At 33.3% G+C, this 19,017-nt stretch overlaps 1 protein-coding gene across 2 annotated transcripts in view; it reads left to right on the forward strand.

The window, feature by feature from the left end:
- The window catches only part of CNTN6 (contactin 6), a 303,559-nt gene that overhangs the window by 251,181 nt on the left and 33,361 nt on the right, over positions 1-19,017 (forward strand). For both annotated transcript variants that reach the window (XM_033210480.1, XM_033210479.1), the window contains exon 12: positions 7,435-7,562. In XM_033210480.1, the coding sequence (XP_033066371.1) occupies positions 7,435-7,562 (128 nt within the window). The remainder of the gene's footprint in view (positions 1-7,434; positions 7,563-19,017) is intronic.

Here is a 19,017-nt window from a genome sequence, read left to right on the forward strand (position 1 = left end):
GATTCTCCTGCCTCAGCCTCCTGAGTAGCTGGAATTACGGGCACGAACTACCATACCTGGCTAATTTTTGTATTTTCAGTACAGATGGGGTTTCACCATATTGGCCAGTCTGGTCTCGAACTCCTGACCTCAAGTGATTCCTTGGCCTCTCAGTGTGCTGGGATTACAGGCATGAACCACCATGCCCAGTCATACAATTACTTGTAATTAAAGTTATTGACACAAAATGATGGAAAGGACAACCTTTATTTTGATTTAAATGAGCAAACTTTGTAATTTACTTGCTTGTAGATTGATTTTTTCTGTGGTTTGTTAAAATAAGAAATTTTTAAAAGATAGCTTATTAAATGACAGTGAGATTAGCATAGATATTACACCATAAGTATAATATGTGAAAAATCATTAAAATGCAATATTAATGTTTGATCTAAAACAGATTCCAGTGGGACATTTTACCACAATATCAGTATTTGATCTAAAATAGATTCCAGTGGGAGATTTTACCTAAAACTTAAATTGTGAACAGGAAGAATTTATACCCACATTTCTACTTCTTATCTAACTCATTTTAATCAAATCAATTTTACAATTTCCAAATATCAGTAAAATTAGAGAGTCAATTAAAATTTCATGGTCTACAGCATTATCTTTAGACAGAACTGGAAGCAATACTCCAGTTAATAATCTAACTATAAAAATAGCAGTATTGCTCTAGTTTCAGCAATAAGAAATTATAATTGCCCAATGACCCAGTTTTTTTTTTTTTTTTTTTTTTAGTTTAAGAAATTTAGCTATTTCTAATCCTTTTTGTCCTCAAACTTTGCACTAAGTTATGGCTGATATCGAACAAAAAATCTGGAGCATTCCTTATTTTCTATTCACACCTTGGGATCTACATGTACAGATGTATAGATCTGTTTTCTATATGTAAATAAATTAAGTATTCTGTAGATATTAGATTTGCTGTAGTGACAAAAACGAATGTGAATGTTAATCTCTACTGTATTGAAATAATTATGAACAGGTATTAGTTCATGAAATGCAGGTGCTATGGTTTGGATATGGATTGTCCCCACTAAAACTCATGTTGAAATTTTATCCTTCATGTGGCAATTTTGGGAGGTGGAGCCTGTTTGGGCCTTGGGGACAAATCTCTCCTTAATAGATTAATGCCCTCCCTCTGGGGTGAGTGAGTTCTTGCTCTCTTGGGAATAGATTTGTTCCTGCTAGAGAGCATTTTAAAAAGAGTCTGGCTTCCTCAGTCTCTCTCTCTTGCTTCCCCTCTTGCCATGTGACCTCTTTGCACACCAGTTTCTTTCTGCTTTTTGCCATGAGTCGAAGCAGCCTGAGAACCTCACTAGCTGCAGCTGCCTAACCGTGAACCTTCCAGCCACCAGAATCATGAGCCAAATAAACCATTTTTCTTTATAAATTACTCAATCTCAGGCAGTCTGATATAGCAACACTGAATGGACTAATACACCAGGAAAACAGGATAAAAACATTCCACATTGGTCTTGATGTAATTCCTTAAAATAACACAAAATTTGATGCACATGCTGCACGTAAAGAAGCCCTCCAAGTGGATTTTGAGTGATCCTTTTCCTTTCTGGTGTTCTATTCATTATGACCCAATGAGTAGAAGGTAATAGGTATAAAATCAGGCAAAAGGGTAGAACATCTGTTACTTTTGTTTTCTGTGTATACTACCTACCTTCCCTGACAGTGGGAAGATTAAAATGTTGCATGTTCAACTGCTCTAAGAAGTCTGCCTTCAACTTATCAGTTAACCTTGTAATGTTTATATGTTATTGGCTTGGTTTTGTGCATGTTCTGTATTCTAAAGCCACTATAAAATCTACCCAGTGTCACTTAACTGTCAGACACAGCTTGTTCTTCTGAATTTTGACCCATAATGAATTAGAGGAATAGCATGGTACAATACAAACGCTATTAATTTGTCTATTAGTTGAATGGTTATACTATATCTACACATGTAAATGCCTTTAAATTCTAATTTTACAGAACACTTTAAATGCAAATTCTATAACCTGTGATTTAATTATCTAAACAGAATGCTGAGGTTTGGTAATTTGGGGAATATTTTTCTATTAAATTGTGTAAACAGTTAAATTATTCTAATTAGGTGGATATTAGAGAACAAAGACATGAGAGAAATGGTGTTATCACTAAACTTATTGAGGAAATAAGGAGGAAACATACCAACACCATAAGTCAAATGTCAGAATTTGGTGACGCCAAAACCAAGGAGAGTCTAGGGACTGACAACTGGAGCTTAGTTGAAGCCACGTAACATACTTCTGAGTCCAGCCATAGGCAAGAATTTTACGATGACATTAGGCATGAGCAACAAACAGAGTGAGAATCAGAAATAGTAACTGGAATCTTGGAGGAGAGAAAATACCAAATATTAGTATCAACTAAGAATAAGAATTAGATTAATATCTAGCATTTAATTAACTTAACTTTCACAACAATCACATCATCATTCCTAAAATAAAAACTAGAGCATGGTAGACCAAAAAGATTAAGTAGCTAAGAACACAGACAAGAGGTTGCATGAATTCAAGGAAGGATTTTAAGCAGTGAAACTTAATGCTGAGCACAGTTTTGCTGGCATTAGACTCCTTTCAAAAAGCCCAGTATATAGTAGTTAGGCCTCTTTGTTCAAAATGCAGTGTGATAAAACAATTTCTTCTTTCCTTGTTTATTCCTCATGGAGTTGTAGATGTGCCTACATTCTTAGGCAGGATGAGAAATCGGTTCATTAAAAGCCTACCTATTGACTGCTAATGGAGTCAGGTATCGTGCTAAGCATTTTGAACTATTTATATCAATTAATCCTCATGACTCTGTGACACAGGTAATGTTAGTATTTCTATGCTATAGACAGAAAACAAAAACAAAAAACAAACAAACAAAAACAGAAAGAAAAACAAGGACTTGGGCCATTAATTAACTTGGCCCAGTAATACAAAAATCAAATGTTGGGATTCAGATTCGGTCATAAGTGGTTTGACCTCAAAGCCCACATTGTTATCCACTCTGCTAATTGCACTATAATTGCACAGGATGGCACAAGAAAAGAAGAAAAAAAAATCCTTAGTATTAGCATGACCATCATTAGTGCCTCCCGTGTTAAGATACTTATGGTGAAAAGTCTCTTCCATAGCAGGGGAATGGATATTAAGCCTGCCTTTAAGATGCCACGTAGTCTAAGAGTCTTGAGAAAATGCATATACATGTACATACACAAATGTTCCATCACATTTTAGAGAGTTATTGGACTCTGAAGGTCAGATTTTAAATCTCCAATATTAAAGGTCATTCTATAAAAATAAAATTGTATGTATACACACACACACACATATGTACATACACATATAGATTACATTTATGCTGCTTTTAGTAACTCTGCTATCAGTAAACTATGTTTTGGAAATGAACTGAAAGAGAACTTGCTAAAATAAGTGTTTTCCGGTCTAAAGAAAGATATGGTTAGGATCTGAGCCCTCCACCATCTAGTGGGTAGCTTGAGTCACTTATTGCTTCTCTTTATGCCTGTTTCCTGATTTACAAAATATGGGTGCAAACAATAACTAGCCCAGAAGTTTGTCTTAAGCATTCAATGAGTTAACATTTATTACACACTTACTAGAGAGCCTGTGCAGAGTCAGCTCCCTATAATAAGTCATAACCTCCATAAATGCATAACAATGAGTTTTAATGTGGAAAAGAGTACCTTTTATATCTAACACTTTTTATTTTCACATCCCCATTGTAACACCTATCATATTGTTTCAAACACAGTAGACATTTAGTAAGTACTTGCTGATTAAGAAGGAAAAAATATCTTAACATTGCTCCACCTTCAATCATGCATTTAAACTGCTGTTGAATTTTTGGAAGACTTTCCGTCATTTCATGGTGCTCACAAATTTCCATACATATATTTATTATTCATTGTAAATTAGTAGTATAACTTCAACCTTAAGTCCTCATATAATAATATACATATATGTAATCATGGTATTACCTTTTGCTGTTTTCCCTATAACTATATGCTTTTTACAAATTATTCATGCAAATCTCTATTTTTGTTATCAGGTTTTCCTGTTTTTTACAGATAGCCAAGCTTATCTTTATTTCTGGCTGTGTGTGTTTTTTTCTGAAATGCCAGAGAAGCAAATGAAGGTAGAATATTTTAGTATCCTTCATTGAGATGTTATTACCAATCCTCGAGATAAAGTATCTTTTTTGCATATTCTAACAGAAGAATGGAAAAAATCAATCTTCCTCTATGAATGTTACCAAAACCATCAATTAAAATGTTCCAGTTAATTCTTACACGTGCATTTTGCCTTATCTGAAAATGCCAATTGCTCGGTACAGTTTGATTTTTACTGAGTGTTTCTTCTTTTTGTTTTTTTTAAATCATTTCTGTTAAGACATGTTTAGATATGTTAAAAAACTGGAAATTCTTAATTTTATAGTTTTTATTTAATTTTTTTCTTAATAAAATTGAGACAATGATCAAGTTGTTTGATTCTGTTTATATTAATTAATTTTTTACTATATTTTAATATCTCTTAATAGTTAAGGGAGAAATCTAAGTGATACATTCAAATATCTGTACTGCTTTTTATGCCATAAAATCTTTAGTTATGATTACATCTTTGAATTTCTATATCATAGATCAACAGAGAATTTTTAAAGTTTATTTTAATAAATCATAATCAATTTGTTTACTAGTTTGGTTAATTTTATAAAACATTTAAAATGTATGTTATTATTCTTTTATAAATTATTTTCATAAGATCATAAGCAAGATGTAGTCTTACTTTGAAGTGAAGAAAAATTTTTCAGATTAAAGTTTAATAGTAAATAGGTCAATACTTCTCAAACTTTATTGTACATACTAGTCACTGTATGTACTACAGCGCATAGGGTGTCTTGTGAAAATGCAGTTTGATTCATTAGGTCTGGGATAAGACCACATTTTGAGGAGTAAACACAAGGAGTATCTTTAAGGCATGTAGTGATGACTCTGCTGAAACTTCTTGGACCATATAATTAACATGCAGAATTGTTTTACTAAATGTAAGGCAAAGTAAAGGCTCTGGAAAAAGCATGAGTACTAGGATAATTAGATATAATTGCATTCTCTGCTACTTAGCTAGTTAGTCTAGGGCAGATTTTAACTTTTCTTAGTTTGCTCTCTCAGTACCTTAAACAGTAGTAAGCACTTGAGAAATATTGAGGTATTGATTAAAATTTCATCAGAAATAATCAGCCTCAATGATGGCAATTTCAACTCAATTTAGCAAACATTGAAGACCTACTGAGCCTGAGAGGGGTAGTATACTCAGGGTACCACTGCACACATGAATTATCCCTTTCTGGAAGTTGTGTGAAAAATTATATGAAATATAAACATTGGCATTGACTTAGTGGCTGGAAAATCTGCTTGGTGGCCTTCAGATATCAGCAGACATATCATTTCTGTCATGTTTTTTTTATTGGCCAATAGTCCAGGTTTCTGTGTTGCTCAAAATTCCTAGTTATTTCTAAATGTTAGGGGTAGATGCACCCAAAAGCTTCTCATTTACCTCTTCTAATTTACCTCTTCACATTTACTTCTTCTAATTGAAATCAGGTAAAGAATTATATTTGGCCCATGTTTGCTGCATAATAGAATAGTTTTGTTACTCTGTCAATAATGGCATAATTCAATTGTTTATGTAAATTGGGATCTAGTACACTAGACATCTCAGAAATTAAATAAGACATTAAATGTCTGCTATTGGGGAATACTCTAAGATAATGACTTAAAAAAATCTGATTACATGCCATGGAACATTCTAAATTCAGATGTGGCTCCCTCCACTCACTGATAACAGAATTTGGAATCTGTTATTAATAATAAATCCAATATCAGAAGCTGGCTTCATACAAATTGTAGTTGGCTTGTATTCTCTGTGTTTCAAATTGAGTAATTAATTATATTAGCTACATTTCATGTTATACATATATTAGAAACTGATATGTTTGCAATGCAGCAAATACTATTTTGTTATTGTTAATGGATACGGCATGCATGCAAATTGTCTAGCCTTTTTTGCCTTTAAAACTGTTGTTAAAAATTAGTATGTTGTCACTTATTTTGATACAATCCTACCTACTAACGTTTTTAAAAGGTTGGTAACTACATTTGTAAGATATAAAATATAGTAGCCTAAAATTGGACAAATCCTTTTGTTTTTACATTTTTTTTGGTCTCTTCTTGTTACATTTGATGGTGAATTTTTCAGGGAACAAACCTCAGTTTTTTGTTTTTTTTTTTTTTCTGATTTCAGTGGCATTGTGCTTTAGACTATGCTAGAGTTTCAGAGAAAATTTAATATGGATTATATTATGAAAGATGGGAACTTCTTTGGCAGATAAACCTCCTTTGCGTGCTCTATCTTTTAGGGATATTAATATTAATTCATAATTAACCCATGAAGCCTTAGTCTTTCTACTACTTCCTTCTTCTTTTTGTTGGGATAGGCCACATAATAAGCATGGCCTTCTGGCCATGGAACCATATGGATAGTTTCTTCAACTCATCAGCACTGGCAAATATTGTCATGGTTCAACATCCCGTTGTGTGGCCACAAAAAATGCTAAGACAAACCACGTTTAAAAAGACACAGACTAATTGTGAAAATCGGCTTGAGTTTCTCCTAGGCCAAGTTCAATTTTCACCAGTGAGTTGACTTTGGAAAATACACAGTAAATAGTTGCATTTCTTATTCATCAAGCAACTTGACATTATACTATCAAGCACTGATTTTATTTTATTTTATTTTATTTTTTGAGACGGAGTCTCGCTCTGTCACCCGGGCGGAAGTGCAGTGGCCGGATCTCAGCTGCAAGCTCCGCCTCCCGGATTTACGCCATTCTCCTGCCTCAGCCTCCCGAGTAGCTGGGACTACAGGCGCCCACCACCTCGCCCGGCTAGCTTTTTGTATTTTTTAGTAGAGACGGGGTTTCACCGTGTTAGCCAGGATGGTCTGGATCTTCTGACCTCGTGATCCGCCCGTCTCGGCCTCCCAAAGTGCTGGGATTACAGGCTTGAGCCACCGCGCCCGGCCTGATTTTATTTTTAATATGCTTTGACATCAACAATGATAATCCAAATTATAGAAATGATAATTATCAATATTGTGTCAGAATAAAAGCAAACGCCATTTACTCTAATATGTAGACCCAGAGATAGCTCACAATGAAGAACAGAATAATAGGAAAGGAATCAATTCATATTATCACATATACCCATGATTTTAGTAAAGTTTTAAAATAAAAACAAGCACTTATGATTTACCAATGTTGAAGAGCCTTACTTCCATTAATTATGTATTTTCTTTTTAGAATATTTCTCTTGGAGGATGGCAGCCTCAAGATATATAATGTTACCAGGTCAGATGCTGGGTCATATACGTGCATAGCCACAAATCAGTTTGGCACCGCAAAGAACACTGGCAGCCTCATTGTAAAAGGTATCACATTATCTTCGTTTGTGCTTGATGAACATTGTAAATGTGCAGGAGTATCATGACTTGTATCACGGTGTCAAACCTGTACCATATTGTATATGTGAAATAGTTGATTTCACAATTTGTTTAAGAGATCTATTACTGTACTCATTAACAGCATGCACACTTTGCCAGTGGGATACCATAGTACATGTGAATAATTTGACAATCGAAAATGCTGTCAGAATATAATTAGAGTTAAAACCTACACCTAAATTATTTGGCTTTTTACATAAGCCTTAATGTTAGGGGCCCTGGACGTTTTGATAAAGTCACTGGATAACATTTTTTTGGTCAAATGTCTTTCAGAAGCTTTATTTTTGTATGAAACATTTGCATGTATATAAGGTTACCAAATACGTAACTGGCTAATTTGTTTATATAACTCCAGGTACAAAACTAATGAAATGCAGAGTCACATCCTTTAATAAGCAGTTCTTTTCAAAGAGAAAAAACTGAAATCTATGTGAATCATTATTGTATTTTCCTCACAGTTAGCAGATAAACTCATACAATTTATAGAGATAAATTCTATAGTTTATTTTTAAGATTTCTAAATCAGTACCAATCCAAATGTTCCTACATTTATCACCAAGGGACATAATTAATATTAGAAGTATCTGTTCCTTATCTTTGCTGCTTTATTTTGTTGAATCTCAGCTCATAAAACTAGTATGTTTACTGGAAGCTGTATCACTTCTATCATTTCATTGCCTCCTGGATGATAAAAATGGCTCTCTTGATAAAGCAGTTTAAGCGGCTAATTAAGCCCAAATGATTAAAATCAGCATTTGGTGCTTTCTTATCTTTTCCATTAAAAATAAATATATTCAATAAAAAGTAGTTAGCTGCTACACTTCAACCATCATTTAAAATATCTCAAGGAAAATAAACGCCCACCTTTGAGCCTGGAGGATATTTCTGCCAACTTGTCTCGAGTGTATTACATTATGATGACAATTGTCTAAAGTACTCTAGGGAAATGTGACTGATAAAACTTGATGCATCAAAATCCAACCAGTGTGGCACATTTTGAAAAATTTCTCTTCCTTAAGATTGTATTGTCATCAATTTTTAAGACAGAGATGGACTTAAGTGTTTCAAGATAGATGCTATGGCTGTATTTAAAAACAGACTATTTCTCCAGCAAAGTTTTGGCAATACTCAGGCACTGAAAAATGTGGATGCTTTATATTTGAAAAAATAACAAGTTCTTTAAGGGGAAAAAAGGGATTTATTACATCATTTCAAATTAAGAAGGTATAGGTAGTATGCACTAATTTTATTACAGCAGAAGATTAAAATATGATGAAGGATAAAAAGTCATTGCAGTTAAATCTTCTAGGTATGGAAAAATCCAGAGGGCATTAAAACATGAAATAGAAAGGATAGAAAATACCAGCAGTAGCAACGTAGTTTTTCAAAGAGAGTTTCTTTAGAATACTGGTGATCTGGGAGCAGGGCCAATGGTTTTGCTGCTAAAATACAATGATGGGGATTTCTTCACTCTGGAGGATAAGAAAAACAAAAGTTAATGGATAGATTGAACAGAATGAATAGGCACTCTTCCTCCAGTGTTTCTTAAACTTTTGACATCATAATACTCATTGTCCACTGATAATTGATGAAAGAAAAATAAAAGTTGACGACTAACAAAAATATCAACTGAGAAACTCGGAAGCCACTGTACTGCATTCTGGATGTAACATTTGCATATTTCGGATGTGTAATATAGCCATGTTTTCTGCAAGTTAGTTTTCTAGTTCTTATGATAGAAATAAGTTCCATAAATCACACCGTAATCCCCAGGTACTCTGCTCTTTCCACAAGTAAAAAAATAATTAATCAAGATAGCTCAATTAAAAAAAAAACTGACATATTTTTGTTTGTTCATTTCTAGTGTCCTTTGCTAAGGTTGTTGAAACACAATTATCCCACTCGGCATTCCTTGTTACCTTAGTCAGATCCACTCTTTCTTCTTCCATACCACTTTTTATCTTCTGAGATAAGTGTAACTGACTTAGTTATTATGTTTATGGTTTTTTGTCTTTTTTTCCCTTCTAGAACAGAAGCATCAAGAGGGCAGGGATTTTTGTTTTAATCAATGATGAACCATAAGTCCTAGAACATTGTCGGGAACTGTATGTGCCCAGTAAATATTTATTGATTTAATAAAATGCTATTATATAGCTTAGTTCATAGGGATACTTTTCATACTGGCTTCCTTGCTCTAAAATCTGACAGTTTTCAATTTTTCAGGGTCTGAGCTTCTTAGGACACTTTGCAAAAAAAGAACATTTTACCAACCGTTTTACATGCATTCACTTTCCAATTGTAATGTTTGTAATCTTATATTTCTGACAGACATCGATCACCTCACTCTCCTAAGGGGGTACAAGCCTGAACCTACATCAAAATCCAAAAATTTATGAAGAGAATTCATTGTTTTGGTATTTCTAGTGCAGTACAGGAGACTAACTTACATATGCAAAAAGGGTACATGCTAATGTAACTGATGTCACTATACATGATTATCAAGTTACTTTCATGCATTTACACCTAATAATGGGAAGGAAATTTTGTTATATTTTAACCTTCATGACATATCCACATCCCATTTTAAGTGGATTTTGGGGTCTTCTGCTTCTTTGTCATTGACAAGACCTATCCTATGCAATATAAACATGTACATACTTAACCACATAAATACATATAAATAAAATAAACACAAAATGTGTGTACAGTCTGAAGAAGCCTTAAAAACGTTGCTTTATTATTTATCTGTAATGTTTAATCTTTATTAAATTGTGTGACTGTCATACAAGCACAGTTCTAAGTCTATTATTACCAGGTCCCCTTAACTAGACTGTTATCTCTAATTCCCTTTCATGTAAAAATGTTGAAGACATCACTGCCAAGGAATTATTATTTTACAACCTACAAATTTGAAGCCTAGCATAGGAAAAAATTATAATAGTGTACATCAATTGAACCATTTTCTTGACTATTGGGTGTATAGTCATCTGGTTGTTTGTTAAGATGGCTTAATAGTTGTGTATATGTGTGTGTATATTTTCTCATCAGTAATATTCATATGATTGTTGTTACAGAATCAAATATAATTTTGTTTCTCAAGCCAAAATCAATGTATAGTGACCTTAAGAGTAACAGAGTGTTAAGGAGCAAATGAGAAATTTCTGTAAAGCTGATAAAATAATCATCTCCCTTTGAATTTACTTATCAGCCTCAGTCATGCAAGAAATGTTGTTGTTAGATAACATGGAAAAGATAATAGTTACAAGAGTGAGATATTTTCCAGCTTAGTTTTTAGCTGATATGGCTTATCTGTGTTAAGAGGATTCTGAAGTTATCTGCACTGTATGTTGGAAATTTCTATTTCACTAATGCAGCAGGACAAAGCAGTTTTCCATTCAAACATTGTGAGTGCAATTAGCAGCAGCCTTTCCAGTGCCTCAGAAGATGCCCAGTATAATTTGAGGACATGTTTCATAGGCACAAACAAGGAATCAAGAGGAAAGAGAGTTTAAGTGTTTTCATTTTGGAGGACTGAGATTAAAATTACAATGTGTACATACACTAAGAGGTATATGAAAATCACATAAAAGGAGAAATTATTTGATCTGGCATTTGGAAAATTATTAAAAAACAGAGTAACAGCAGGCTATAAAAATGATCTTGTTTGCAGGCAACATTTGTTTCTGTTTCCCCACTGGAGAAGTTTTGGATGTTCAATTATAGGCCTCATTGCTTCAGTGTTATTTTCAACTGAAATGTCGGAACTTGGAAAAGCATATCTAATATGCAAATTAAGTTTATTGCTGCTCATTTAGTTGTTTATTCTTTGTGATAGAAGTCTTTATTATACCACCATTACAGAGTGGCCTATCCATTTTCTCCAGCAGAATGATACAGGTCTAAGTTTACTAAGAGAAATGCCCAAGATATGTAGATAATTGGAGGCTTTGTGGCTCTAAAAGGCAGTTTGAAGGATTTGACATATCAAGCCCAGCTTTATCGACAAGCCCAGCTTGATTGAGAAAACCAAAAGTACAATTTCAGAGAAATGACAAGATGTATTGGAATACATTTGTCATATCGTAGTACTTGAAAACACCAGAGAAGTCTCCAGTAGCACTAAAATCTCCCCAAAAATGTTCAATTCCACGCACCGCGTTCCTACACAGAATGACTGAAAGCATTTCAACAGAGTGAAGATTTTGATTTAAAAATTACTGATGGTAAAAATTACTTCAAGGTGAGAAAATATATAACGAGTTATTATACTGGTGAGATGAAAAATTTTCCCGTTCCAATATTGAAAGTGATGCTACGTGAATTATTGAAACTTGAATACTACAATCTCTTCAAGTAAAAATGTAAAAACAAGCAAAAACGTGCATCGATTTAAGCAAACCCACTAAGATCAATGTTATCTCGGTCTTCATGACAATTTAGTTCATAGTCTTTTTAAAAATGTAGCATATGTCAATCAGATTAAGTTACCACGTATGTCATACAGCTGTGTTTTTTCTTAATGCGTATTTTACAAAATATAATGTAAAGGATGGATGTTAATATAGTATAGGTTTTACCACTTTTTTCAAGATATTTTTACTGCATAGTTTAAACCTATTATTGGTCAAAGTTTTGTTTTGTTTAATGTTGATAAAAATAGGAGGTGTATAGCTATTGGTTTATGCCAGTTGAAGGAGATCAGACACAGAAGAGTATAGACCACTTCCTAAAGTTGTTAATGCACAGCCTCTGAAATTATGTTAACCTGCGATTACTAACTAACGTGGAACTTGACGACTTAGTTTTTATCATTATTCATCTTGTATTCTTTATTATTATTATTCATTACTATTTGTTAAACACATTCTATGTCCTAGGCACCATGATAGGTTCTTTGTGTATATCATCTCATTTAACTTTCAGAGCAATGCTTTGAAACAGATATTATCATCTCCATTTTATACAAGGGAGATTGAGAAATAGGTTGCTAAAACCACTTGCCCAAGGTCCCTGTGTTAGTAAGTGGCAGAACTTTTGCTTTCCTTCTTTTCCATCTTCCAACAAATGTACGTATTAAAAACTGCATGAGACAATTTTACGTATTAAAATTCTTTTCCATCTTCCAACAAATGTACGTATTAAAAACTGCATGACAGTGTTGAACCAAAGTCCAGCAGGAATAAAAATATAGTAACATGCAGATATTAGTACTTCCTCCTAAATACTGCAGACTTCATTCATTAGAGTGCAATATTTGTACGTACATTTTTATATGTAAAAATTCATTAGAGTGCAATATTTATGTGCATTTGCATATAATAGAATATATAAATGTTAATGTATATCCACTGAATTTTGAAAATGGCATGTGTAACCCAAAACACACAAGATATAGAACATTATTATCACCCAACATCTAGAACTTTTTTTATGTCACTTAATCCTGGCTCCTACTACACTCCTAGAAGCAGCTACTGTAATAATTTTCTCACCATAGATTTCATTCAAATGCTGTCTTATATTGTGTATTCTTTTGCGTTTGGTCTCATTCATACAGTATAAATCACTAGCTATCCATCTCCTATTTTCATTAAAATAAAATACACTTTAACCAATACATTTATTCTGCAGGTAACTATATACAAATATACATATATGTGTATACATATGTATACATACATATATACATACATATGTATATACATATATGCATACATATGTATATACTTATATGCATATATGTGTGTGTATATATATCTCAAACTATTAAGTCTTTTTTATCTTCAGTTTTCTGCCCAAACCTGCAAACACTTGTGCTTACTTGTTTCTTGAGTTTTTAATTAATAATTAATTAGGAATTGGAAATTTGTTAATTTACCTTGACTCTATTCTGACCCTAAAAGAAGCGATTAGACTATTCTCCTTCTTAGGCATTCTATCCCTAAATTAACTCAGTAGTCACTTATGCTCTACGGTCATTTATTTTTTTTAGGAATAAAGTGTGTTATTAAGATGGAAAAGACTTCCCCAGAAGCAAGCTATGTTTTCAGTCTCTAGATCCTGAATGCTCACACAAGTAGTTAACAAATGCTTTCAAGTCCAAAAGAGGAATGGGGTTGAAGGATGTGGAAAAGGGGAAAAATAATCACATGAACCAAACTTAGCCTTATCCTCTTTTTCTGGGTTTTATTTTCTCAGTTTTGACTCCCCTCATCCCAACATGAAACATTCAGAAGAAAATATCATTTGTATTAGGGCTTATTGCCAGGCAAAATAAACATTTCTACTTTCCTCTTCTACAAAACTACAGGTTAGATGTGGTGGTTCATGCCTGTAATCTCAGCACTTTAAAAGGTGCTGGATTACACCAGGTGGAAGGATTGCTTGAGACCAGGAGTTCAAGACCATAGCAAGACCTTATCTCTACTAAAAATAAAAAAATAACTAGTAAGGCATGGTGGCATATATCTGTGGTCCTGGCTACTTGGAAAGCTGAGATGGAAGGATCACTTGAGCTCAGAAATTCAAGGTTGTAGTGAACTATGATCATGCCACTGCACTCCAGCCTGGGCAACACAGCAAGATCCTGTCTCAAAAAAGTCCCCCAAAACAAACAAACAAAAAGGTACAAAAGTCTTCTATTGTATAATTCGCTATAGCCCAGCGTGGAGTTACTATTGGATAATAGTCTGAAAGAACACTGACAATTTATAAGAAATATAAATATGATGCCATAAATATGTAGTCACTGCCTATTATGTACTAATAGCTTTGAAACAGAGTAGTTGTCATATCTAATTTATTACACAGAATCTGCAGTGCCTGTTCTGTTTAAATAGATGTCAGGCCCTGCTCTGACTATTTGTTAATATAAAAGATCTGTGTTTACATTTTACATTATTATTTGCTAGGGAAATAGGGTAACGTTGCATGTTTTCTCATTTAGACATCTCAACTTTTAGACAATGCTTTCTCTAGACTGGTTCTTCATTTGTTTCTTTTATTCTGAGGTTCTCAGTATTCTTTTAAAATTTATTCCTAACCATTTAAATGTTGAAGTAGTAAATAAATGAGTAACGGTACCTGAAGGTAAATTGGAATATATTGACCATGATTAATTTATGCATTGAAATTAAATTTTACTCTGTGGTGAAATATGATAAGTGCTGCATGTAGATTTTAATCTGTAGATACACATATGTGAGCAGATAATCATGCACTTGTCTAAGAGGATATAAAATATTTTAGACTTACGGATTGTATATACAAAAAGGAAAAGCATATTAAAGAAAGACTAAAAACTCCTTTATTTCTGGCTTGCTAGGCCTGGAGAAATAAAGACCCCATCACACCGATTTCCTTGTTTGCCTGCTTTTCTCTATCCAAGGTTTATTTCAGAGTATTAGCTTTGATTTTCCTGTGTTTGCTTTCCCTTCTTTTGTTCGTTTGCTTAGTTTTCTATGGACTTGCCAATAATTCATTTCCCAAATCTATCTCAATATTCTCCCTTCAATATCAGCCTGCCCTGTGTGTTGATGCTCCATTGCCTAACTCCATGCCTTTCTGTTCCTTAACATACTCCCTCATTTTGGTTGATTAAATCTTCCAGTGGATTTTTGAGAAACAATCCAAGAGAAATACAGTTTTAAAAAAATCTTTCATGATTGAAAATGCCTTTATTCTATGTTTACATTTTATTGGTGGTTTAGTGTGAAATAGAATTCTAGACTGGCAACCATTATTTTTCAGAAATTTTGAGCTGTTACTCTGCTCTGGGAGCCTAAACCTTTTTGATTTCTAATCTGTTGTTTGTGACATCTTTTCCGTCTTGTTCTCTAGAATTGTTTTCTCCAGTGTTTGACAATTTCAAGATAATGTGTCATGTTTTAAATCTATTATCAACCATTACACTGGGCATTTGGCAGGCTTTGTCACTCTAGAAACTCATACTTCTTGGTCCTAAAATATCTTCCTGAATGATTTAATGTTTTATTCCATTCCTTTTCCTAAAAGCCCTATTATTAAAATGTTATATTTTCTAAACTGGTAGTCTAGTTGATAGTTATATTCATCTATATGTATGTATATAAACATACATGTATATTCTATATACATTCTGAATATTCTATATACATAATTTTTTTTCTCTCTTGGTCTTTTTTTTTCTTTTTTTTCTCTTTTGGTCTTCATTTTATAGCTGTACCTACCCTTAGTATCTCATCCAGTTTTCTGTTTTTAAATATTATGTATAAGTTAATTCCCAAACTCAAATCAAGCTAATTCCAGCTCAAATATTTCTCTTTAATCTCCAAATTCAACAGCCAATTTTATCATCTTCACTTACAAATTTACTATATCCTAACCTTGAACTCCTGATTCTTACTCCCCAAATTTGTTTCTACTGTATTCTTTCTCCTCTATATTAATGATAGTCTACACTGACAGTTCTTTAGACCAAATCTTTGAGATTATTTTTAATTTTTTCTTTCATTCAAATCCCATATTCAATTGCCCCAAAATGGTTTCAGTTTCAACGTACATGCAGAAGCTAACCACTTCTCACCACTTTAATGCCCAAACTTTAAGCCATGTCATCTCTTTCCCATAGTATTGCTATAGCACAGAGTGGCTCAACAAGGATGATTTTTGTCTCCCAGGGGACATTGGCAAAATATGCAAATATTTTTGGTTTTCACAGCTAAAGGGTCTACTCACATCTATCCTAGATAGAGGCCAAGAACACTGCTAAAAATCCTACAAGTCAAAGAATACTCACCGGACCCAACCCACTACCTCACACCACACACACGCTAAACCCACCCCTTGACACACACAAGAAAGAATTATTTGGACAAACTGTTCATAAATATTAAGCTTGGAAACCCAGTAATAGCTTCAAAAGTATTTGTCCTAATTATTTGTTTCCATTCTAGAAGCTACAATGTTCCTATTAAAATATAGGCAAGATTTTGTCACTCTTAGGGTTGAAATCTTCTAATGGTTCTTCAGTTTGGTTTTGTTCCTTTTGTTCAGCATTCATAGTAATGTATAACTTGGAATAAGGTACGGGTGCAATACTAATTAAATGGTTTTCAGTAGATGATTGAATAAACAATCAGTATATTTCTATGTTAGGAATCTCTACTTCTGTCCAAAATTAAATTTATTTCTTTCTCTAACTGACAGCAATTATCATACTCTTCAAGCTATTATCTAAAAACCTACTGATAAATGGCCTAAATATTTCTACCAACACACTTAATCTATTATGAAACAATAATAATGGAGAATAATCTGTCTTAACTAGTTGAAGTAAGCTTATCACACCAACCTCCCACTGATGTTCACCACAAATATTGTTAAAATATTAAAAAATAAACAAAAACAGTTATTTTAAGGAATTGCAACAACAGCCAATGTGTTTGCAACATGAGGTGCAGTAGCCTGGAGAAAACAAAAGCACAGAGAGGTGAGCCCCACAGTCCCTGCTGTTTTTCTTCTCAGAAATTTGCCAATTCCTAAGCAGTATAAATCGGGAATGAAGAAACCAAACAGAAAGCAGAAATTCTGGTAGACCTACAGTGAAAGGAGACACAAATAGAGGTTCCGAATAAACCAAATAGAATAAGATCTGCTAAGCAACTCAAACTTGAGTCAGGACATCTGAAGGACTATGTCTACTAAGAAACAAAACAAAACAGAATAAAATTAACCAGGACTTAAAATGACTAAGATCCAGACTCAACTCATATCAGTTTCGGACCACCTTCTGGCTATTTTTCTAATTGCATGCTTAAAAAAGTAAATCTCCCCAGTAAAAATATAACACTATAAAATCATTTACATTTTTGAGCCACAATGTCTAGCATTCAATAAAATGTTACTAGGAATAACTGGAGCTAAGGCCAAATGACCAAAACCCAGAGGAAAAACCAGACAACAGTAACAGGTCACAGCGATAGAAATATTGAAGTTCTCAGAGGGCTTTAAAGTTTTGAAGTTCTCAAGGACTTTAAAATAATTTTGATTAATATATTTTAAAAAATAGATGACAAGATGGAGAATTTCAGAAAGGAAATGGCATCTGTTAAAACTCCAATGGGAAGTCTAGAACTGACAATTGCAAGTGATAACATTAAGAACGCAATACGTTGATTTAACACCGGAATAGATATAGCAGAAAGAGAATAAGCAAAGGGGAGGATGGGTGAATAGAAAATATCTTAACTGCAACATAGAGAATAAAATGGGAAAGACAGAATGTATCATAAGGAAAATATGGAATATGGTGAATAACTTTTAACATATATAAAATTGTTATTCCAAAAGGAGCAGAGAGGAGAGAAAGAAAACTATGCATGAGCAATATTTGAAGAAATATTTGCCAGATATTTTTAAAAATTGAAAATTATAATAAGCATCCAATTAAGAAATTATGTGAGCCCCAGTTCAGACAAATGCAAAGAAAAGCCTAGCTAAGCACATAGTAGCAAAACTAAAGGAAAAATAAATCAGGTAAAAAAGATACATTAAGCCAAAAAAACAAGACTGGCAGTTGATATAACAAAGGAAAAAGGAACCCAGAAGAAAATGAAATGACATTTTTAATGGGCTGAAGACAATACCAATAAGAATTCTATCCCTGTTTAAAAATCCCCCCACATAAGTGCAAAATAAATATGCTTTCAAACAAACAAAACCTGAGAGAATCCCCGTCACTTAAAAAATAAAAATTGCGTATATTTAAGGTGTACAACACCTTAAATGTTTGATTTACTTGTGCTTAATAAAATGGTCACATACTAAGCAAGTTAACTTGCGCATTTCCTCACATAGCTGCCTCTTTTGTGTGTGTCTTTGTGATGAGAACACCTGAAGTCTACACTCTTTGAAAGTTCTCAGTATACAATACAGTATTTATGATACAGTATACAGATATATATACAGATAACTGAATCATTGTGCTGTACATTCTATTTCTAGACTTATTTATTCTACATAACAATAATCTTGTACCTTTTGCACAGCATCTTCCCATTTTCCTTACTTTTCTGCTCTGAGTGAACACCATTCTACTACCTGTTTCTATGTATTTGACTTTTTTGGTGCCACCTGTAAGTTAGATCATACAGGATTTTTCTTTCTGTGCCTGGCTTACTTCACCTAGTGTAGTTCTTCCAGATTCATCTATGTTGTTGCAAATGGTAGTATCTCCTTCTTTTATAGAGCTGAACAATATTCCATTGTGTATACATGTCACAATTTCTTTATCCATTCATCTATCGATGGACATTAGGTAATCCCCGTATCTTAACTATCATGAATACTGCTGCAATGAACATGTGAGTGCAGACATTCCTTTGACTATTGATTTTATTTTCTT

Source organism: Trachypithecus francoisi, unplaced genomic scaffold (assembly GCF_009764315.1).
Source record: "Trachypithecus francoisi isolate TF-2019V2 unplaced genomic scaffold, Tfra_2.0 Lachesis_group0, whole genome shotgun sequence".
Lineage (NCBI taxonomy): Eukaryota > Metazoa > Chordata > Mammalia > Primates > Cercopithecidae > Trachypithecus > Trachypithecus francoisi.